The sequence below is a fragment of the Corvus cornix genome, chromosome 2 (genome assembly GCF_000738735.6).
Source record: "Corvus cornix cornix isolate S_Up_H32 chromosome 2, ASM73873v5, whole genome shotgun sequence".
NCBI classification, from domain to species: domain Eukaryota; kingdom Metazoa; phylum Chordata; class Aves; order Passeriformes; family Corvidae; genus Corvus; species Corvus cornix.
The window spans coordinates 35,691,673-35,715,481 of record NC_046333.1 but is presented as its reverse complement, the minus strand read 5'-3'; the positions used below and the strand labels follow the sequence as shown (position 1 = coordinate 35,715,481).

General features: G+C 40.3%; 1 protein-coding gene across 4 annotated transcripts in view; it reads left to right on the top strand.

The window, feature by feature from the left end:
* The first annotated feature begins 1,389 nt into the window (after positions 1 to 1,389).
* DNAJC13 (DnaJ heat shock protein family (Hsp40) member C13) overlaps positions 1,390 to 23,809 on the top strand; it is a 57,668-nt gene continuing 35,248 nt past the window's right edge. For 2 of the 4 annotated variants that reach the window (XR_005604638.1, XM_039571699.1), the window contains exons 1-17: positions 1,390 to 1,607; positions 9,399 to 9,479; positions 13,689 to 13,764; positions 14,265 to 14,414; positions 14,765 to 14,806; positions 15,872 to 16,072; positions 17,171 to 17,377; positions 17,463 to 17,558; positions 17,699 to 17,790; positions 18,592 to 18,758; positions 18,858 to 18,937; positions 19,017 to 19,186; positions 19,992 to 20,091; positions 20,341 to 20,448; positions 20,946 to 21,101; positions 21,831 to 21,887; positions 23,144 to 23,265. Coding sequence is in view for 3 of the 4 variants with exons in the window: in XM_039571699.1 (XP_039427633.1) it covers positions 9,412 to 9,479; positions 13,689 to 13,764; positions 14,265 to 14,414; positions 14,765 to 14,806; positions 15,872 to 16,072; positions 17,171 to 17,377; positions 17,463 to 17,558; positions 17,699 to 17,790; positions 18,592 to 18,758; positions 18,858 to 18,937; positions 19,017 to 19,186; positions 19,992 to 20,091; positions 20,341 to 20,448; positions 20,946 to 21,101; positions 21,831 to 21,887; positions 23,144 to 23,265 (1,892 nt within the window). In the remaining variant the exon portion in view is untranslated. Of the gene's footprint in view, positions 1,608 to 9,398; positions 9,480 to 13,688; positions 13,765 to 14,264; positions 14,415 to 14,764; positions 14,807 to 15,871; positions 16,073 to 17,170; positions 17,378 to 17,462; positions 17,559 to 17,698; positions 17,791 to 18,591; positions 18,759 to 18,857; positions 18,938 to 19,016; positions 19,187 to 19,991; positions 20,092 to 20,340; positions 20,449 to 20,945; positions 21,102 to 21,830; positions 21,888 to 23,143; positions 23,266 to 23,809 lie in introns of those variants that run through there. The other 2 variants (XM_039571706.1, XM_010398851.4) reach the window with 2 other exon arrangements.

Sequence of the window (23,809 nt, the reverse complement as noted above, 5' to 3'; positions counted from 1 at the left end):
AAATCAACACCCGCCGAACAAAAAATCCTCTGAGCCAACTAATCAACAAAACCAGAAATTGCTCCAAGCCTGTCGAAAAACTCCTCCATGCACTCAAAGAAACTCTTCTGAATCATATGACTTCCCTCTGAAATTAGATTCCTACAATTCCTAGTACGTTAATAAAACATTAAATCTTTTTTTCCCCTCCCTTGAAGTTCTGTAACCAAAAGCAATTTATCAGCTTCCCCAAAGTAATGTTATTTTCCCATCAGCACTATTTTATCACAGTGCCCCAGATTCAGAGGACTAGATTTATCAAAAGAATGACTGACTAGTATTTATGCATCTTAAGCAAAATATAAGACAGATAGTTTATCCTAGAATCACAGAATATCCTAAGCTGGAAGGGACCCACAAGGATCATCAGTCCAACTCCCAGCCCTGCACAGGACACCCCAAGAATCACACCATGTGCCTGAGAGCATTGTCCAAAAGCTTCTTGATCGCTGTCAGGCTGGTGCTGTGACCACTTCCCTGGGGAGCCTGTTCCAGTGCCCAACCACCCTCCGGGTGAAAGTCTTTCTCCTGATATCCATTCTAAACCTCCCCTGACTCAGCTTCATGCTGTTTTCTTAGAGTCTGTATGATGATGAAAAGGATATTAAAAAATTAGCAATTTACAGCCTGTGGTTTTGATCTTTTTTCTCCAAGATAATTAGTTCCAGTCACAGTTTCCCCCTCATTTCTCTCTTTATCTGCAGACTTTAATGACACTGTTTTAGGGGAAAGGCCATAGTAAGCTCATGTATGCTAATGCAAGTCATATTTTAAAACATTCAAAATATTTATGCCAATCAGTAGGCATTTTAAGGAGGTTGTGTTATAAATGCTGCCGTAGTTTACAACGTTTTTGGGAAATCTTACATCTGGTGCAGAATATGGGGAAGTTGGCGAGGAGCTCAAGAGTCCTGTAACAACTCAGGAGAGTGGTTAGCCAACCACATAAATCAGTGATTCAGCCTCGGCAGCCTTAATGTGGCATTTTAACATCGCTTCTACAGTCACGTAAGTAATGGGCATCATTTAAAAAAGCGTGCTCTGGCTTTTTAACTGTTCAACGCGCCTTTCACGGCCTGAAGCCGCCCCGGCAGGAGCCCACCGGTCAGGCACACTCCTCAGGCGACGCGCAAAGGCAACGCGCCGCGGACTTCCTCCCGCGCCGGCGCGACGCGTGCGCAGGGAGCCATGCCGGTTCCCGGCAGAACAAGGCAGGGCAGGGCAGGGGGCGAGGGTAGGAAGGAAGGAAGGAAGGAGGGCGGGCGGGAGCGAGAAAGAGAGAGGCGGAGGGAAGGGGGAGGCAGCGCGGAGCACATCAGGTGACCGCGTCCCGTGACGGCCCCGGGCCGCACGGCGGCTGCGCCGAGGGGGCGGTCTCGCTGCCCGAGCTAAGATGGCGGCCTCCAGCGCCAGGCTCTGAGGCAGCGGGAGCGGTGTAGCGGGTGCCGCCCGCCCGGCCGGCCGGAGGGTGAGGGGCGAGAGCTCCGCTCAGTGCCCCTTCGCCCTTATCACCGGGAAAGCGCATTGCTGGTGGGGGCAGGTCCGGGCAGCGCGGGCTCCCCGGCCAGGTAAATCCCAGCGGCGGGGGAGGTGAGGGGGCGGCGGCAGCCCCCACCTCCTTCCACGGTCCCGGGCGCTGCTCGGGGCCGGGTGGGTGGGCGGGGGGCGCGCCCGGCCCGCGGGGCTGTGCGGGGAGCGGGGTCGGGGCTGGGGCAGGACTCGCTCTGCCGCCCGGGGGCTGATGCTGCCGCCGGCGCAGCCCCAATCCTGCCCCAGCCGTGAGGGGCCTGGGGCGGTGAGCGGGTGTCCCTCGTCCCCAGCGTGGTGCCTGTCACCAGCCGCGCGCAGCCCTTCGCTTCCTGTATCCGAGCAGGGGAGAGTCTGGGGGTGTTCTCCAGCCTCAGCCCGCCCGGTGCTTCACTCGGCGTACCCCGCACCTGATGCGGTTTCTGTAGCCGCCGGGCAGAATTTGTCCTCTCTCTTAGAAGAGTACTGACGTGTCCATTAAGAAAAGGCACGTTATTTTTCTCCTCCTGCCCTCAGATCAAAATATACCCGTCAAGAGATGCTTTGGGAAATAATTTATGAAGGATGGGAGAGATACAATCTCACAGAGAGATGAGATTTTGTTTCTTTTTTGAGTGCTAACAGTATGTCTGAAGAGCATGAGCAGAACTAGATGCATCTTTCAGAAAATCTACCCTTAACGCGCTTATTTTTCCAAGACTGTTTGAATTTCTCCCATGGATGCTTTTAGCTTGATTTTTGTTTTATGAAAGTCAAAACAACTAGGCATATTGGATGGTTTTCTGTCTGCAGTGAGCTGCCAGCAGTCTTTGGGATAGATTTTCCTGTCAGGTGGTGTGAAGCTTGTACCTTCATAGCTCTGTCTCTACTGAGGGCCGAGTTCTGAGCCATAGTAATGTTGTCTTAGCACTTCAGTTGGGAGGGAGAGGTCTTTTTTCTCTTTTCGGCTTGGTTCCCTCAAGCTGAGGGAGTGTTTGAGCATTCTGCTTGGGGGAAAACATAGGCCTAGAAGTTTATTCAGAGACTTCCTGTGAATGCACTTAATCTCTGCTATGTGGCTGCTTTCGAAGTTAATGTAATCTGAAATGTGTTTTCCCTTTTTCTCCTGTGCTCTTTCACAAATAAGATCTATAATGGTTGGAGTAGATACAATTGAGTAGATAACTGCTTCGTTTCCTGTTACGTGGCGCTGGTTAGATAATACTGCATTTCAGAAAATAATCCTTGTTTTAGAATTGAAGTTCTCTGAAGCTGAAGTCTTTTTTTGTTGTTGTTGATTATTAGATTTGTCTCCATAGGCCACTTGCATGTAGTGAGATATGTTGAAAAGAAGGAGGCTGTTGAAGGGACTACTAGTGACTTGAGTTTCATTTTAGGATTGAGTTAGGAAGATGCTCTACAAACAGCCTGCCATGAATAAAATCAAAATAACAGAACCAGTATTACAGATGTGAAACTTAAGCTTGGCTCTAGCCTGCTTCAGTTCATAGATATGCAGCTTGGTCTAATTCCTGTCTACTATAGGCAGCCAAGTGCCAGAACACTTAACTAGAAGTTACTGGCGCCTTTCTATTATTACTGACAGTTTTTTCCACTTGCAGCAAATATCTGAGTGTTTGGAGACAGAGCTGCATTTCTGTCCCTGTGCGGTATTGACTTTCCAGGAACTTTAAGCTTGTATTTCAGCCTTGTTGGGACACATTTTTTAAAAGATTTATTTCATATGTATTGCTTGCTCCTCTGGGTGTCATGTGGCATTTTTCATAGTTTCCAAGCACGTATTTGTCCTGAGGGACTGAATCACTGTGTATTTCTAGTTTTTAAGTGATATGCTGAGGCTTGGTCTTGAGAGCTAGATCTGTTTTTCATACTGAAGAGGTGACTTTGCTTTAACTTGTTTGAAGCTCAGTAAGTGACTTAATAATTCTTCTGCTGGCATTCACCCATATCTTGAAGTGTTAACCTTCAACTGCTTAGCTTCCTGATTTGCTTCCAAAAAACTATTCTCAAGTCAAAAAAAATTAACAACTTTCTTGCCTCACTAATAAAACAGAACATTATTCTGAAGAAATATGACAAGATTGCTAAACTATGACTGAAAGGGACACTTTTTTTTTCTTCCTTCCCTTAGTGAATATATCCTTTTGTTCTGATAGTCACCTGTCTAGCTGGTGAATCGGATTTGTTCACTGGTAAAGCAGAATGCTAATATAAATTTAAAAGAAAACCAGAATCTTCCACACTTTTTCTTATCCTCAACACTGGTCGTCAGTGAGGGAATGGGTCACCTGGAGGATGGATGCTAATGTTGTCACTATCATTTATGGTAGTAATAAGGCTGAAATTCTCAGCCTGTTTCTGTTCTGGGCCACTGAAGGTGGGATTGCTGCTATCACTGCAGCAGACTGCATGTAGCTTCTTTTAAGGATCTGGTGGGTCTTACCTCCTGCCTCTCTTACAAAAGGGACTGAGAGTTCCTACACTACAGATGAAGAAATATGTTTGCACAGCTAATTAGGCTGTAGTACTTCAGGAGAAGAGTATACTGTTCAGGGAAGAGGAAAAATTAAGGCTTGTTAAAAAGAATCTGTCTGAAGGCAAAACTCTGCCAGTTAGTGACCACAGCAGTGAAAGAGGTCGCTGAAACATAGATAGCTAAAACATTTCAGTGCAGGAAAACTCACTTATTTAGATAATGGTTTTAAAGATGCAGAGGAGTAGATGACTGGAAATCAGGCTCCAGACCCTTAAGCTAGAAGGCAGGTATGTAGAACCACAGAATAACACTACCTTAGGGGTTTTTTTAGTGCTTTGCTCTCATTTCTTTCCAGTTGGTCACTGTTTTTCTGCTCATAGTATGTCTTCTCTCTCAGAAAAGTTACACTTGAGCTTGCTATGAGTGTCTGTCCCTCCGTAGTAAAGACTTTCCAAGAAGTCTAACTTGTATTTGGCCATGCTGAAATAAGTCTTTAAAACAAAATCTCAGTTTCTTATCTGCATTTCTCTTCCTCTTTTGCCCACAAAATCTCATTTTCTTATCAGCCATTTCTTTTACTCCTTCCTGCAGTGGAACAGAATAATAATCCTGTGTGGCTCTGAATCCTACCTTGCTAAACCTTCACTTAAGAAAGATATTGAGGCTTTGTAATAATAGAGGGATAATATGATCAGGAAAGAACTCAATCTGAACTCTGCACTAAACTTTGAGCCCATGTCCAAACTTCCAACTTATTAAATAAATTGAAGGAAACTTATGTATAAGTACAGCTGTGCCTATTGCTTTGATGCAAGGTCACAGCTTTGCTTCTGACTCAACAAGTGGTAGTTTGAGACTGACTTGTCTCAGTTTCCTGAAATAGATTGTTTTCCCAGATGGTAGTTTTGTCTGAAGAATGTGAAATCCTGGAAAATAAAAAGTGCATGCAAATTGAGCATAGCTTGTGTAATATACCTACTTGTGTAAAAGGTCCCTTTCAACTCAAGCTATTCTATGTAGCTTAAACTCTGAGGCAGGGGGAGTCCTGGAAACAGTTCTGGCCCTTTAATTTAAGGGGTTGCTATTTCTGGTACATGAGGCACACAAAAATCTGGTTTCAGCTCTTCCCCTAAAGCTGTTTCACTGCTATTTACGGTACTACAGGAACCAAATAGGAAAGTATTGTTGAACTGCAGTCCTGTGAAAAAGCTGATTAAAATATCCAGGGGATATTTTGGGGAGCTGGGGTCCCAAAAGAAGTTGCAATTTGTAGACAATACTTTGCCTGCAGAATCCTTGGATTATTTGACTATAGTCTGCATCAGCATTCACCATGTGCACTCTCAACTAAACAAATCATGTTTACAAACTGCTACTTTCAAAGTAGGTTTTGCCTCTGCTCCAGTGGAATTGGAACAACTGGGTGTTTCTCTAGTATCAAAACTTTGAAACCCATCAGTATGGGATATGTAATAGCTGTGCTGCAAAGTATTCAAAATAACCTTTGAAGTTGTGACTTCTCTACTCCTAGGTACCCCAGAACACGAAGATGATTGTTAAAGTTAGTGCTTTAGTGTCCTGGATGCTTTTATGAGTGAAGTAACATATTTCACTCAATTTTTGTGTTAAGTCAGTTAACTTTTTAAAGGTCTATTGAATATGGGAAGAAGAGGTAAAGGTAACAAGAATGTTCTCTTATTTTAGGAAATTAATCTGATAGGACTAAGCAGGCCACTATAGCTTACACTGGCAATATGGCTATACTTGATTCGTGGTAAAGCCTGATGTGTTCTGCAAAGTCAATGGTTATACTGTCTTCGGTGCTAAAATTACAGTCTATCACACTGTAGATAGTACAGCAAGAGTGATGCCACTCTGGTTCTGCTGGAATGAGTGAAGGAAGAGAACTTTTTGGTTTCTTCTAAAGTATCTTTGTCTTTGGTATGAACTATTTTTTTCATCTTGTTCTTACTGTGAAATCAAAGACAGCTGGAAAATAATTGCTGGACTTTAACACAGCAGCTCAGAACACTGGGCTATTGTTAGCCCTTCTCTCTGTTAAACTGCTGGAAAATGTGTACAAGAATTAATTGTTACTAGACTTGGGCATGTATTGCCCCTGTGGTAGCCTCCTCAGTGGGAGGGATGGTTGCAATCACTGTCCAGAAGCACAGTGGGTAAAGCATCAAAGCTAAATGATTTTAGTAGTTTTCATCTAAACCAAAAAGCAGTCTGGTGAATTTGTCACTTGCACTTCAGGTACAATACTTCATGTATCAGTATCCTGATTCTAGTTAGATGCTGGTGTTAAAATTACTGGAAGCTGCTGGTAGCTCATAAATTAATGTTTCTTAGTTCTGTATTATTAGGAGTAGATATTTACAACCTTGAGAATATCTTGCTTTAAATACTCTAGAGCAAGTGGGAGACCCAATAGAGCTGGTCGGAGGAGTCTGGTATTGGTGAAACTGGAATTACAGATAAACAGATCTTTTAATCCTGTACTTAGTGGAGCTAGTCTTGTTATAAGCCTCTTATTTTATTTTTACTAATACTTTAGTCAATGTCAAGAAAATGGCTTTGAAAGAGAGGCATGAAGATTGAATATAGGACATGTTGTTCTGAAAGATAACTTTAAAACAAAATTACCAGATCTAAAGTGTGCTGCTGTACAGCAGGATCTGTGTAGTTTGGGTAGAGTGTAATGGTTTGATTCTTATCCATGGTAATAATAATAGTTCTTAAACCCAGCAAAACAGAGAACTTCAGGAGTAATCAGAATGCTTTGGGTTGGAAAGGACCTTAAAGATCATCCAGTTCCAACCTCCCTGCCATGGCAGGAACACCTTTCACTTGACTAAGTTGCTCAAAGCCCCATCTAGCCTGGCCTTGAGCACTTCCAGGGCTGGTGTAAGAGTGTCCAGAACTTCTCTGGGCAAAACCTGCTCCAGTGCCTCACCATCCTCACAATAAAGAATTTAATCCTAACATCTAACCTAACCCTCCCCTCTTTCAGGTTAAAGCTGTCACTACATGCCCAAAGCCCCTCTCTGGCTTTCTTGTAGGTCCCATTAAGTACTGGAAGGCTGCTGTAAGTTCTCCCTGGAGCTGCCTTTTCTCCAGGCTGCACAACCCCAGGTCTTAGCCTGTCTGCACAGGAGATGTGCTCCAGCTCCCTCCCTGGCCATCTTTGTTGCTCTCCTCTAGACTCACTCCTAGAGGTGTGCACCAGGTCCTCCTTATGCTGGGAGCCCCAGAGCTGGACACAGTACTGCAGGTGGAGTCTCACGAGAGCAGAGCAGAGTGGAAGAATTGCCTCCCTTGGCCTGCTGGCCACTCTTCATTTGATGCAGCCCAGAATGTGCTTCTGGGTTGTGAGTGCATGTTACTGGGTTGTGTCAAATTTCTCAGCAACCAACACCCCCAAATCCTCATCAGGGCTGCTTTCAAGCCATTCTCCACCCAGCCTGTATTTGTGTTTGGGATGCCCCAGCCCAGGTGCAGCATCTTTTATGTGGCCTTGTTGAACTTTGTGAGGCTGGCACGGACCCACTACTCTCGCCTGTCAGAGCCCCTTTAGATGTCATCCCTTCCCTCCTGCCTGTCAGTTGCACCACACTGCTTGGTGTCATCAACAAACTTGCAGAGAGCCCAGTTAACACCAGGCAAAGGTGTTTACACAGTGCCAGTCTCAATCTTGACCCCTGAGGAATGCCACTTGTCACTATCTCTCCTTCAACATTGAGCCATTGACAGCAACTCCTTGAGTGCAACCCTCCAGACAATTCCCTATCCACTGAGTGGTCCATCTGTCAAATCTGTGTTACTTCAGTTTAGGGGCAAGGCTGTCATGCAGGACAGTGTCAAATGCTTTGCACAGATCCAGGTAGATGGTGTCAACAGTAATAATGCTGTTGAATATCTTGTCCCTTTCCAAAAGCTGTCTTTAGAGAATTTAACTTGCCACAAGTCACTGGAGTATTAGTTCTGAAGATTTGACTCAAAGATTGAGTCATTGAAACATGTAAATACTGCACTTCTCTCTTCCCAGAGGCAGTATCCCAAGTTTCCTTCAGTAGGTAGTGATGATTGCTCTGGTTCTTCACCTGAGGGAAGGAGTTCTAGAGTTCATTTTGATCAGGTTATCCATTCTTCATGCTTATGACTCCCTAACTGCTACAGCCTTTGTTCAGAAAGACAATAACCTGAAGTTGTAGAAATTAGTGATGAGCTAATGTTACGGGTCATCCATCTGAAAATAAGAAATTTTCATTTACCAAATCAAGCAGAGTTAGCTGAAAGTAAAAAGACAGTGGGTTGTTATCTAGTTTTCAGTGGGGTACTGACTGGAATTGGGTTCCTTGAGAGTTGCTTCAGGCAAGCTGTGTTCTTGCAGACCAGCGTTAGTGCGTGATGTTTTGGGGATGCCACCATGTTATTGCTGTGAACCTGAGAGTAGTACCAGTCTTCAATCAGTAACACAGAAGCCTGTTTTAACACATTTGAAAATAAAACTAATGCTGTAACAGTAAATGAAGAGTGACAACTTCACTCTTGTATTTAATCAGGGAATGTCTGTTTAACTTCCTTGTTTATGCAATAACAGCACAATGAAGTAAAAGGAAGGTTAAATTCTGAACAACTCAACATGCATTTGTTTCAGGCATTGAAAATAGTAGTGTTTACAAGCATTCCCTAGAACTTAGCAGCTCCTAAAGCAATGGTCCACTCAAGCAGTTGTGGGCAAGTTTCACTAAATTCCTCTTTGTGTGTGTGTGTTTAGGGAATAGATATTCCTGTGTGAAATAAGCATGTCAGGATATTAGTGGTGAGATTGCATAAACTTTTCAGCACAGAAATGGTACTTAGTCAGCTCTTTGATCACAATGCTTAGCTAATAAGTAAGTTTCTCAACCTCAAATTCTGTTTCAGACTGGAAAACAAATTGTTCTATGTATCCAGATAGCTCCTTACTGTTTATTTCAAAATTCCAATAGGACTTTGGCTTAGCTGGAGTTGCAGGTAGAGGGCACTCAAATAATTTTGATATCACACAATTTTCAGGAGTAAGGCATTTTGGAGATGACAAAATATATTTGAATTTGCATGGGCAAAGGTGCAGTGAAAGTAGAGTGATTGTAATACGGCAAATGGGACATAAATTACTGGAACCTGGTACTGTTAAGGAGTAGCTGGTGTAACAAATGCAGTGAAGAAACTAATAGTTCTTGTGCATTGTTTAATAAACGTAAGTTTAAAAACAAAGTCTTTTTGTCTTGAAGCATATTGATGATTAGTGAACTTTGGTTTTAAATAAAAATCCTGAGTACTGACAGGATGTCTCCTTTGTTTTCAGGCCTTGGCACAGAATGAATATAATTAGAGAAAACAGAGATCTTGCTTGTTTCTACACAACAAAACATTCATGGAGGGGAAAGTAAGTAGTTTGAAGTTTGTTAATTTTGGTTTTTTGTTTTTAATGTTTTGTGTGACATTTCTCCTCTGTTATTGGATTTAACTGCATAGTTTTAACCTCATCCAACAGATGGATGAAAATTGAACTAAAGGCTCCTGCTGCTCAGTCTCTGAACTGAATGTATCTTCACTAGAATCAGTTTGGATTTTAAACACTGTGTTTTACCCTTTGTCTGCTTATGTTCCCACACTGCAGTGTAGCTCTGAAATGGACCACCTGACTTAGTCAGCTTCTGAGTCTCTTGAATTTACTATGTAAAACAATAAATTTAAAGTGGAAATGCTTCTTCTCAGAACAGGTTTATGGAGGAACAGTGTCTTATGTACTTTAATAAATGAGGATCACTTAACAAGTTGTATAACAGATTACCTGTTAAACTACTAACTGAGATAATTTGAAAAATTCTGCTAATAGAAATAAACCTGATCCTAATGGTGGTCTTAGAGAATTTCTGGTGATGCTTCTGTCTGCTAAAGCTTGGTAATGTCTAATAAAATTATCCACTAAGTTATTGTAACTGGTATTTGTTACACTGTGTCTGAAATCAGCTCTTACAGGACTTTTTTTGGTATCCTTACCTACTGTTCCTTTTCACATGCATAGTATCTCTGTAGAATGGGGTTTCTCCTTGCTAGCTAAACATCAACATAACGAAGAGGGTGAGTTATCTGCACCTTGGGAACATGAGAACTGCTTGATTGTAATGGTTATATAAAGAAGTACAGTCCTAATGTGTTGTTTGGCCAATAAATTGAAACTAGTTGATTTATTTTGCCTGTCTGACACATTCATCCTATCAAAGACTGGGAATACTGAGAAGGAAAGAAGGACAGAATTTCAAGGAGCAGCAGTCGCGATCTTCCTGTGAATTGTGAGAGCTCCCTGCTTTTTTGTCAGCAAAAATTAAAAGTCTGGGTGGTTCAGAGTCCAGACTAGACTGAGCAGCTCTCTGAGTGCAAAATCTTTCCTCTACCAAGACAGAGTTTCGATTGACTTGAAAGAAATTGTTTAATATTTAGTTTTATCTCAGTAGAATTGTATCCAGTACTTGAGTAAATTGAGTTGTACCTGAGTTATGATCCATGCATTTGGAGTTGTGTGGGCATGGGTGAATAAACTATTTCCCTTAGTAACAATAAGGTACTATATTGGGGTAGAATATTAGAAGTTTGTTCCTCCTAGTCTTTCTGTTAGAAAACACCTGGTCTCTTTCTCAGAATTTTCTGTGGCATATGTGCAAATTTAGTGTGTGTGTGATTTGAGCCGTTTGGTGAAAACCAAATGCATAAACCTCAGATTTCTTCTTTTGCCCAACTCCTTTCATTAAAGAGCCTGAGGCAAGCTCTTGAAGTTATGATCTTGAACCTTGATAGTAATGTTCTGGTACACTTACAGAAGTCTTAGAGAACTTCAGGCTAAGTCTAAAGTTTAGGACAGATTCAGTGTAAAAATTCAGTGGTGTGTTAGTACTTTTATAATGAAGGGGAAAGAAGTAATTAGTAAGTAGTTGCCTCTTGTTTGTTGCAGCAGAAGCTTATTTGGTTTATAGTAATTTTATATTTGAATGCTTTAGTCCACTCAGTTCATAGTTCTACATTCTCAGTATAATCTATGTATAACATTAAAAAAATGTAGTAACTTAATGTGTGGTGCTAAATGAGCCTGAATAATTTTGACTACTCATAGAATTTGTCACTTTGAATATGGGCTCTGTGTGTGTGTCCGTAAAGTATTTCCTAGTAGTACAAATGATGATGCTCCCATGTTAATCTGTAGATCTGTAAAATTAATGAAGATTGTTTTTCTGTTGGTTGTGGTGGTATGAAATTTGTCTACCGGGTTCATTCTGATTAAAAAGATCTCTACAGTGCTTTGAAATAATTAGTGAATAGGCAAAAGCTTTTTTACAGGGAAGAGGATGTTTGCTTCAACTCTTCTCAAAACAGCCTGGGATTAGACAGTACTGCAGAGTAGTTTGAGAGATAATTAATAGTAAACTCTTCAAGTCCTGAAGGTGTGAATACCTTTCTTACATATTTAAAGGTGAAGTTCTGAACAAGAGTAGGCCATGTGTAAGAGCTGACTTCTGAATCTGCTCTGTTCATGCAGCAGGACTTGGGCCTTCTGAATTTACCTAGGGAGAGGAAACAAGGGAAACTCAGCAAAACTGCTGTTCTGTTTTGTGTTCCTTGCCCCATCCCATATTAAGAATGCTGGAAAATAAATGCTTCCTAGATCTTGAAATGTAGACTTGAGCATGAGGGGAGAAAAGGAAGGGGCTGTGATGTTTGGAAGCTGGTCTTCAATTATGTGTAATGGTTGCAAATCTTTACTCTGCCACAAAGCACTGTGCAGCTCATAGTAGGCTAAGTAAACAAAACCTTGAGCAAGTAATAACGAGCTTTATTACTTGTGATATGCTGTTCTAAAGAACTTAAGCCTTATTTATAAGTTGTATAAAAGACAGAATACCTACCTAAATTGTGCAACAAGAGGAGAGGGAACAGTTGGTTTCTTCTTATGAACTAAGAACTGGAGCATTCTCTGACAGGCTGAATGTAGTGGAATTATTAGCAGCTAGAGTAGCTTCAAACATTCTGCTTCATTACTTCATGACTTCCTTGACCGGCATCTTAAATAAGGAAATTTCAACTATGTGGAAAAACAAACAGGTTTTGCAAATATATTAAACATCCTTAAGGTGGCAGATCAGTTCAATACAGGCGTTCCTGAGCCTTGAAGAAAATAAGCACTTGTTTAATTCCTAGGTAAACTCTGTACCAGTAACTTGCACCAGTTTATTGGAATAATAATGGAAGATGGAAGGGTATTAAGTTTGTGAGATTGCCTGTGAGATAGATGCTCTTGACCTTCCTGGTGTAAGGGATATGTGGGAGCTGCTCAGAATATATTTGAAGCCCATGCAAAGTTTGACCTTATACAGAAATGATGGCTTGTGCTGCAGACCTGTGAAGTGAGAGGGGAAAAGAGACTGCAACACAAGAATGCAGAGAAGGATGGAAGAAGTGACCTGCTGGTTCTTGATGCAGTGTCTAATACGGCACAGATTCAGATTAGTTAAGCACCTGGTTGATTATATCTTTTCCAAGCAAATCCACAGTTTGCCCAGAACTGAAACTTAAATTCACTCAATCATTTTTAATGTGGACAACTAGCCAAAGTATTTTTATTTGGTTCAAGAAAGGCATTCATGTTCAAATGCTGTTGCTTTAGTCAGAGAGTACTTACTGGTACTGGCTCTGGTTCAGGTTTGGCTTTACTTTTTGGGCCGGATGGCTTCCAGATGGAAGCACCCTGTAACATGGTTAGTGCAGATAATAAGGTATTATTAATAATCAACTGTTTCAAACTCTGCTTAGTTATGTTGCAGAACTTTCAGATCCAGAAATAGGTAAAGAGTCTTTATTTGTTCAGGGTATGTTTTGAAGATAATCTAGTAAATGAAGCTATGGTAAGGTTTCGATTTTGCACTTGATGCATCTAAATGCCTTGGCTTTAGCTCATTGCTGGTTGTTTCTGATACATCTGAAACACCAGCAACTACCTTGCTACAGCTGTTGTTTAAGCCCTGGCACAGTTAACATATCTATGATATCGATGTACAGTGACTATAGCTTCAGTGATCTGAGTCTTTCTAGAGTTTGGTAGCTTTGGTTTCCCTCAAGATGGAGAAAATCAGGCTTGGCCATAGTAGTGCTTTGACTTGGTACAGTATTGTGACCAGTTGTGTGAATTGGATTTTGTGTTAAAACTGTTGTCTGAGACAGCTTCAGACAGATACTTTAAACTATTGCAGGAATGGTTGGGGGGTTTTTTCCCTATCTGTGTAGCCTTAGAATTTTTTCTGGTCTAGTAGTACCTTTCAGTGCAAGTTCCAAGAGTCTTTGATCCTGACTTAGCAATTAACTTAAGAAAAGGTATGCATAAATAAATATATTTAGTAGTATTTAACTTGTATGTCCCCTTTATGGATATATAGAACAGAAGAGCTTAACATATTGTAAGGGTAAACTTCAGGCTAAGAACAAAGAAAATTCCATATCCGTTTCCTAACAAAGACCTGTATATATCTTCTTAGCATCATTTTTGCAGTTCAGCAGGGGTTTTCCTGTGACTTCTGGAGAAACTTAACACTTTTTTGTTTTCTAGATATAAGCGAGTCTTTTCAGTTGGAACCCATGCTATCACCACGTACAACCCCAACACACTAGAAGTTACAAATCAGGTAACTATCATTTTTGAAGTTGATTTTTGACTTACATTCATTATCCACAGTGAATAGTTACATTCAGGCTTTAGAAACCATCTAGTCTGACAAGCTCTCAGAAAAGCCAGAAGGTGTGGCAGCTGTGTACAAAAGCACACATAACAGAAGGTCTGTGTTGCCTTCGCTGACTCCACAAATACCCAGTAAGGTTTTCTACTTTTAGGCAATTTCTCTGTTTTGGCCAACAAGTAGTAATTTGCCTTTGGCTGTGCTGTTCCAAAGGAACTGGGATAAGTTTGATCACTGCTAAGCTATGTCCCTGAAGGGAGTCAGGACACTTACTTACTTTGCACAGTATCAAATAGGAAGTTCCAGCTAATGCTGTCGTGTAGCATGCTGACTGTCATCTTGTTACAGCCTGTCCCTGGGTTATTATAGGTTCTAAGGGGTTTAGAAGCAGGGGGAGATGTAGCTGTAAAATTACTAGCAGTATAACCTAATTACTTTCAATTGTCTAGTGGCCTTATGGAGATATCTGTAGTATTTCTCCTGTTGGAAAAGGACAAGGAACAGAATTTAGCCTCACTTTTCGCAAAGGGAGTGGAAAAAAATCCGAAACACTTAAGTTTTCCACAGAGCACAGAACAGAACTCCTTACAGAGGCACTGGTAAGATTTTTATTTTTATTTTCTTCAAGCAAGCAGTAAGTACTTGGTTACCATTACCATTTGTGGTAGCTTATTATGCTTTCTTTCCCTGCATAAAAAGTAGGAAAGCAAGTTTTTTGAGCTGTGATGTTAATGAACTTGATCTAGTGTCAGTTGCAGCAAGTACTGCATGATTTGTAAACAGGGAGTAAAGCTACAAATATTGAATATATTAAACTGCAGTGGAATGGTGAGCCTTCTGAGGAGGCTTAATATGAGTCCCATGAAACAGAGTCAGCTTAAATGTAGACTTTCTGGATAGATTGGCTGTCATATTTGCATTCATTCATGGTTAACTTTTTTAAAAACAGAGATTCAGGACAGACTTCTCAGAAGGAAAAATCACAGGACGGGTAAGTGTCTGGCTTATCTGCATCATGTGCAGTTTTAAGGAAATGATCTAAAGACTTCTACTTTGTTCATGTATTTTATGGTTGTGATATATGTGCTACCTAAAATAGCTTTTGTGAATTTGGATCTGAAGTCTTTAAGAAGAGAAAATGGAGTTTGTTCAAAAGCAGGAAACCTCTTTACCAGTAGAATATTTGAACTCTCTTCAGCTGGCCTGAGCCTTATGCTTGTACATGGACTATGAATCTTACTGTTGAAATACAGGGCTGTGGCACGTGGAGTTCTTACTTGGAAAGAAGAAAAACATTGATTCATTAGTCAATGTTTACTTTACTTTCTAACTAAATACTTTTCTGCATAACATCCTGAACATTTGATGCTTCCTAGAATGATTTCTATAGGTCAGATTACAGACAAGATTGGCATTCACTGAATTGTGGTAACACAGTAATAAGCAGCACAGTATACAGAGCTTTATATTTGTCTTTTGGTCATAGAAAATAGCACATCAAGTGCTTAAAGTTACTTTAAGTAATTTAAAGTATTTCGTAGAATAAATCTTCAGTCGTGAGCATAGTAACACTGGTGGAATATGGGGATCCCCTTTGTCTTACTGTAGTGTAGAACAGACCTCTAACTTTTGCTGGTTTAAATAAGTCTCTATTTGTAATAGAATGTGACTGCAGGCGATCAAAAATTTTCACTCCAGTGATAAATGTACCTTAACTTGATTTAATTAGCTGAATAACAGCATTTGGTATAAATGCTATTTCCTCATCTAACCACAGTGTTCAGAAGTCTGTGAGTAGACCACCTTCTGCAGCAAGAGAACTTACTTCTTTCAGGAGTGGCTCTTTTGGGATTCTGTTCTTGCTTCAACATGGATTATTTAAGCTGTGACCTCCTTGTCAGTTGACAGCTACTTTCCTTTGCTTCATAGTGTTCTTAATATAGATAAGAGCATTAAGGGAAATTATATAATTTTTTGAACTTACTAGCTAAGTAGAGAACTATTGCTGTGTAGTAAAGGAGTGTGTGTAGATGTCTTAAAATAGCTCTCTCTGCAGAGGTATAACTGCTATAAGCATCACTGGAGTGATACGAGGAAACCTGTGATTCTGGAGGTGACTCCTGGAGGTATTGACCAAATTGATCCTGCAACAAATAAAGTCCTGTGCTCCTATGACTACAGAAACATTGAAGGCTTTGTTGATATTACTGGCTATCAGGGAGGCTTCTGTATCCTCTATGGAGGATTTAGTAGATTGGTGAGTATTAAATCAAATATCTTGGTATGGTTCTTAGGATGTTTATAGCTGCATATTTAATAATGAAGCTTCAACATACGTGGCGCATACAAGTATGTGCGTCTTTGGGACCCATCTGTGGAGCCTCAAGGTTTATGGACAGGTCCTAAAAGGAAAGGAAATTAGTTAAAACATTTGAGAGTTATATATGGGTTTGGTTATGGTTTTTGGTGTGTGGGGTTTTTGTGTGTGTGTGTTGCGTGTTTAAGAACTAGAAAGGATGAAATATCTTGGGCTTTTTCAGGTAGAGAATATGAATGTGATGTGGATGTGGAATTTCCTGTCATTTCTCAAAGTTACAGAAGTGACAGGTAGTGTGTTACTAAGCTACCTAACTGATGGAGGGATTCTATTCAGAAATAGATTGATCAGTGATGCTGTTGCCTCTTTAGATCTGTGATCTGATTACTTGGCAGCTTTGCTTGGGAAATACTGCAGTGTAATGTTGGTTCTAGAGTCATGACAGGGTTTCTGTGTACTGTACTTCAGGATTTCTGTGTACTGTACTTCAAGCAGCTGAAAAGGGTCTTTATGTTATTAACAATAAATTAATTCCTAGGTATAGCTACCTCAGTCTCTACTAACAAAATAGGACTAGATCAGGGTTTCCATGTCTTTTGTACTGCAGCATGCTTTTCTCTGGCATAAAACTAGCAATATATAATTGATCCTCTAGAACTGCCCTTACTTTGCTGATTGCCAGTGGTAGCCCCAGTTGCTTTCTCTGGCTCCTCGCTTCTGCCAGGCTGTCAGGGTCTGTTTCCAGGGGTGGACAGGCAGGTCATGCAGACCATAACTTTAATGGCACACAAATGTGTAGCACAGTGTCCTTGAGGAATAGCTGCTATAGATTTTTTTTTTTAAAGGCAAATGTAAACTTAATTGTGGATCTCTTGTGCAATGAATATGTGTTTATACCATGCACTTAGCAAAGGCTAGTCTGCCTGCTGTGAACATTCCTTTGTGTTAGGTATATAGTAGAAGATTGTTAAACTGTGATTTCCTTCAGCTGTGTTGTATTTTTCACCTGTTAACTTTTTTTCTTGACAAAATTTGCAGCACCTGTTTGCCTCTGAGCAAAGGGAGGAAATTATCAAGAGTGCAATAGAGCATGCTGGCAACTTCATAGGCATCTCTCTGCGGATAAGGAAAGAATCCCTAGAATTTGAGCAATACTTGAATCTTCGCTTTGGAAAGTACAGCAATGATGAGTCTATAACATCTTTAGCAGAGTTTGTTGTTCAAAAAGTAACACCTAGGCACTTGGTAAGGCTATCAGACTGAACATACTTGGTTCCTGTTAAGTACTAAGTGTTCTCTTTCCTAGCATGCCTCTCTCTTGTTTTACAAGGAACCTGTGAAAAGAGTACTAGCTCTTACAGAAGCTTGCTTAGTTGAGAGGGATCCAGCTACCTACAACATTGCAACTTTGAAACCTCTAGGTGAGGTAAGGTACATTCTTTCTCAGTACCACTTCTTCTAATGAAAGCTCTATAAGAGTGGAATTGATAGTATACGTAAGCCTTAATTTGTAGAGTACCTAAATAACACTGCTTCATGAATGTGATCCTTGTCCCTTATTTTTAGGTATTTGCAATAGTGTGTGACTGTGAAAACCCCCAGCTTTTCACCATTGAATTCATCAAAGGACAAATTCGGAAATACTCTTCAACAGAAAGGTAACTGGAGCTTCTGTGCATTACAGGTTCAAATGAAGTTGCTACTGTAGTGCTTGTGGTTTCTCAGCTTCCATAAACTCTGACCTTTGGAGGGGTTTATTCAAAGCCTTGCTATTCTAGCAGTCGGCCACTTACAAATCAAGATTTGTTACAGGAAATAAATCTCTCCCATTTGCCTTCATCCCAACTTCGAGCAAATCTCTCCAGAAGATTTCTGATGAACATGAAAAGGTGTTGGACAGTTAGGTACAGCCTGTTTCTCCTAAGCAATATAGTTCTGGGTATGCTGTACTTGGTTAAGTAGTATATCTCAAAGAAGGGAAGAAAGCACAGTTGAAGTAATATGGAAATGTAAAGGCTGTGAACCCTTTGAGCTCTTTGCTTGAGACAGTCTTAGTTGATTCTATTTAAAACAACCAACAGAACAGTCCCTGAGTGCACTTGCAGTTGTAATACAGTCTAATCCTGCTAAGTGAGGTTTTGCAGAAAGCACAGGGATGATTTGGCTCACAACATGTGTAACTCATTAACAGATAATCTAGAATTGATCCCATTAGTGAAAGGCTGCAGCTGGCTGTACTGGATGTAAGTCAGCTCTCTCCCTGCAGTGAATAAAGGAACACTGAAAGTCTGTGGTTTCTTCTGGAGGTGTAGCTGTTGGCACTAGTGGTAGTAAGACATTCCAGGTATTACTGCCTTTCATTATGTGATTTTTTTTCCGCCCCATTTTTCTTATGACTTGGTTCTTTGGCACCACTTCTCTGATATAAATTGTATTTGTGTGTCTTTGTCCCAACCCAGAGATTCTCTCCTGGCTAGCTTGTTGGATGGAGTGAGAGCCTCTGGTAATAGAGATGTCTGTGTGAAAATGACCTCCACACACAAAGGCCAGCGTTGGGGATTACTCAGTATGCCTGTAGATGAAGAAGTAGAGAGCCTTCATCTGAAGTTTTTGGCTGCTCCTCCAAGTAAGCTAATGCTTCTTACATAGGTTTATAGTGCTCTTTAAAGCATCCAGATACTGAATCAGGCATTGTGCACTTAACTTTTGTTATGTCTTTTTCCAGATGGTAACTTTGCAGATGCTGTGTTCAGGTTCAATGCTAACATTTCCTACAGTGGAGTCCTACATGCAGTTACACAAGATGTAAGAATAGAGCCTTTACCCATCCTTCTAAGATGTTGCTAATGCATAAAGAAATTATTGATTGCTATTTTTTAACCAGGGTCTGTTCTCAGAAAACAAGGAGAAGCTCATTAATAATGCCATAACAGCATTGCTCTCCCAAGAGGGAGATACTGCAGCATCTAATGCAGAGCTTGAAAGCCAGTTCCAAGCAGTAAGACGACTAGTGGCTTCAAAAGCAGGCTTCCTTGCCTTTACTCAGCTTCCAAAGTAAGTGCAAAGTCTCTTCATGCTTGGACATAGTAGGTGAAATAGTTCTCGAGGTTTTTTTAGTAACTTGGGTCTAAAACTGAGAAATGGAGTTAGGACTCCCTTCTGTAAAAGATTGTAAGACTCTGTACACGATTGTTTACAGTAGTGTGAGGTTGTCACCCGGCTTTAGTGTAAATTGAGAATCCCAGGTAATCATTAGCAAGTAAAGCTGATTCTTCCTGTGTTAAATATTCTGTCTTGAGGCAAATACAGTTTAATGATTTTCCTAGAGGAAAAACTTTTAACATGTACCTTCATCTGTCCTTTAAGTAGGCAGTTCTTCATTCTGAAAGTATGCTGATGTCATTCCTATCTTCAGTTCAACACAAGCTAAAATGATGTTAGCAGGTTGTACTTCTGTAGTAAGTACAGATTGCTTGGAGTTTGCCTTAAATAACATAAGGAAGCAGAAAAACTGTCTGTTTTTCTGAAAACGAGAAATTATTTGAAATATTTCTGACTAGGAAATGTAGAGCAACTATAATATACAGAATGATGAGAAGAGTCACAAAAGCACTTAGTCTGAGACCTTCGTAGTTCTGTTTCTTTGTAAATGGTATCCTATAACTACACAGATACATCTTTATTTTGATGAATGTGCTTGGCATGTTGTTAACAGTGAAGTCAATATTTTCCTACTAAGAATCTCAAATTTATGAAAATATCAGGGTATTGGCTTGCTAAATGCAATGGGAGCAGACTCCTCTTGGTCACTTTAAGATTTTAGTTTCTTATCTTAGTGGTTTTGCTTTCCTTTCAAAAGATTTCGAGAACGATTAGGAGTGAAGGTCGTGAAAGCCCTCAAAAGGAACAATGATGGAGTAACCCATGCCTCTATTGACATGCTTTGTGCTCTTATGTGTGTAAGTATTAAATTTCAGGTTCTTTCGCTTTGGAATATATGAACTTCAGGCTATTGACAGATGTGGAAATAGGGACTGCCATTTAACTTGCAGTGTGTTCAGACATGAAATAACTTGTTATACATTGATTTCATGCTGAACTTGAAGGAGGATGTGCTTTTGTGGGTACAAAGAATGGCTTTTGGATTACAGCTGTTAAGAACTGAGGGTTGAAATGTGACTGCGTAGTGAATACTTCTTTTTTTATAGCCCATGCATGATGACTACGACTTGAGGCAGGAGCAGTTGAACAAAGCTTCCCTTCTTTCTTCAAAGAAGTTCCTAGAAAATCTACTAGACAAATTCAATTCCCATGTGGTAAGTCAAATTTTGAAAACAGATAGCTTCTTTAAGTGCCTTTCCTAATTGCTGTGAAAATGCTTTTGTCATACTTAGATGCATCTTTGAATGTATTTGTACCTGCAATTGAAAATACGGCTCTGCACTGAAGTTTGTTTTAATTAAGCTTGGATCTCGACAGGTTAGGACATAGCTGTCTATACTGCAGAATTTGAATGTCCTGCAACAAATGTTTGCACGTTTAATATGAAAACTGGATGTTTCTCTTAACTAAAAGAATAGTGTAAACTCAAATTGGTGTGATTAAAATAGAAAAAGTAGTTTGAGTCTCTGCTATGCTTTAGAAACCAATACTTTGCCACAGTAGTGCCATACTCAGAGTAATGGAGTATGCTAAACTTGTAGTTTTTGTTTACAGACTGTATTAATGCTATGACAGGGAAGAGCACCTTCAGCATCATGAATACTCTCAGGCCACTGTATGTGAATTTACATACCTGTCTTCCTGATTTCAGGATCATGGGACAGGTGCCCTAGTAATTAGTTCACTTCTGGACTTCCTGACATTTGCCCTATGTGCTCCATATAGTGAGACTACTGAGGGGCAGCAGTTTGACATGTTGTTGGAAATGGTGGCATCTAATGGAAGAACATTATTTAAGCTCTTTCAGGTAAGACTTACTTTTCACTATTTTTAGAGGATTCAGGTAATCAGTGAACATGAAATTTTTCTTATTTTCCTGAAAGACAGGTTTGTCTTCAGCTGGTTAATGTGCCATAATAAACTTTTCTATCTTGGTGAATTTTTTAGTTGCCTATTATTTTGCCTTCAGATATCAGATTGGGGTGGTTATTCTGTAGTGAATGATATGACAAATCATTGTAGAATAATCTGCCTAAGACCTGTTTCCAGAAACACAGTAAAAAACCACTTGGACATTAAGATAAATTCAATAGATGCACAGATCCTCCCTGATTGGAGAGTCTTCTGCCTTTTTGTTTCTCTCTCAGTAAACGAGAGTTAAGAGAGTTAGAAAACAAGAGTAACATCCTCTTCGGTAGTAAGCCTGTAAGGATTGTAGCATTTTTAGCTAAAATGTCAATGCCTTCTTATTGTAAAAACAATATTTTCTTCTGCTTTTTGGTTAGTGTCAGCCAGTTTCCTCAGTATTATTCCAGCTTCTCTGATATATACTGCTGTTCAGTGCCAGGAGTTCTGTCTGGGAGTTGTATGAGAGATGCTTGTTCAAAGGTATAGGGTAGTAACTCTTCTTAAGGCTAGCTTTCACAAAACTGAGTTGGAGGTAGAACACCCATGTACATTAGTTAAGGAAACTGAATCACAGATGATCTAATCTTCAATTTTTGCACTTGGATAATTTGTTAACATTCTGTTCTAGCACCCTTCCATGGCAATTGTGAAAGGAGCAGGTTTGGTAATGAAGGCAATAATAGAGGTGAGATTTGATCAATGTTAGCTGGGATAGCATGCTAAATATGTACTGTCTATTTTGGAAGTGCAATTGCTTACCAAGAGAAGTTTGTTATATCAGCTTCTCAAATGGGGAGTGGGGAGGGGGAAGTTGGAAGGTGAGGAACATAACATCTGCTTAATTGTGAGTGGTTTAATATAGCAACTTGCTTTATCTTACACTTGGGGATTTGGAAAGCATGTGAGTTGGGACATTAGGTAGTGCCTTGCATGTCTTCATACTGCAGTCAAGATTTGGCTGTAAATGTTGTATGTAGCTCAGTCACATACCTCAGAGCCACCAGACTTCTCCTGCATGTTAGAGAGTGTCTCAAGGAGGAGAGGCCGTATTTCCTGGGATGCAATGCCAGATGGAATGGGACTGGGATTAGCAAGAAGTAGTGTCCCAGAGCAGACTAGTGATGTCAGCCTCTGTTCTTGCTTTGGCTTTAAGTTTCCATACCACATAATGTATGGGCTAAGTCCATACTTCTTGAGGGTTCCTCATGATTGTTGCAGGATGACCTTGCTAACTGACTCTTGACACTTCCTGTATTGAAATTCAGGGCTTAAGTTAGTGCCTCATTGTATCACAATGGCTTATGCATCTGAAATTCATCTAGTACTTTCTTGGAATGGAAGTGAATGAACACTTGAAATAGAGGTATTCCAAATCTTCAAGTTTCCATTGATGTACCTGATAATGTTAGCTAAAAGTTGCTATGTTATTTATTAAAAGTCCTATCACAGACGAGTAAAACTGCTGCAAAAGCTTTTTCTTATTCATTGCAACTGATGTATCTTGTCTGAGTGGCAGTCTTAACCCATGTGGCTGTGTAAACTGAACAGTAGCCATTAGTCTTAAATGTTGGCAAAAGTCAAGCAACAAGCAAATATGTGTGGCTGCCATTCTTATGTTTAATCCTAATTTATAACTGTAGTGTGGAAATGGTGCTTCTACTACAACCTCCTGATCTATGATGGGAGATAGGCATCCTGCCCTCTTCAGTTACTGTCCTCAGTTACTGATGTAACTACCAGTTATCTGGTCCATGGCTTTACTACAGCTTTGAGCAGTTGCTGTGGAGAACTTTCACTTAAAACCTATCATACTCTAGCTTCTGGTTTTTGAATATGAGGTGGCATAATTGATGGTCAAGAAGGCCTTGGAACTGTAGACTGAGATAAAAGCAGCTTAACTAAGATTCTTTCTTTAGTAATCATCTTGCCCTGTTTCCAAAGGAAGGAGACAAAGAGATTGCTACCAAAATGCAAGATCTTGCCCTCAGTGAAGGTGCCTTACCTCGTCACTTGCACACTGCTATGTTTACAATAAGCACAGATCAGAGGATGCTTACAAATAGGTATGTCCATCTCACTTGATATATCATGTTTAAAAAAATCTAAGTAATGGCCTCGTGAACATTGGGAGGTCAGGGAAGAAAAGTTGCAACTCTTCAGGAGAATATTTTCTTTAGCAGCTGGTATGTTTTAGTAGAGCAAGCTTCAGCCAGGATTGCAGCCACTTAATAAACCTTGATTATTTTTTGTTAAGGTGGGCTTGGGTTGGTTACTCATTAATGGCTCAAGTTTTGATTTTTTTATTTCTTTTAATTCAGGGAAAGAAAAGGCAAGTAGAATGTCTGGAACTTGTAAAAAGTTTCAACTTGTACTGTACAACTGTATAAAACCTGGTGTGCACATCTCAGACATCTTGCATGCAATTAGGGTCACCTATCCTACCTGAGAGAGAAGTTTCCCCACAGAAATTATTCCCTGAATCAACAGTCAGTAGAATTTGTGATCTCTGAGGGAGTACTGTGGAGGATGAGCAATGAGTTAATTATTTCCACCCAAATACAAGATTATAGCAGCTTTAGGTATGCATTCCTGAAGTGCTCAGAGTTG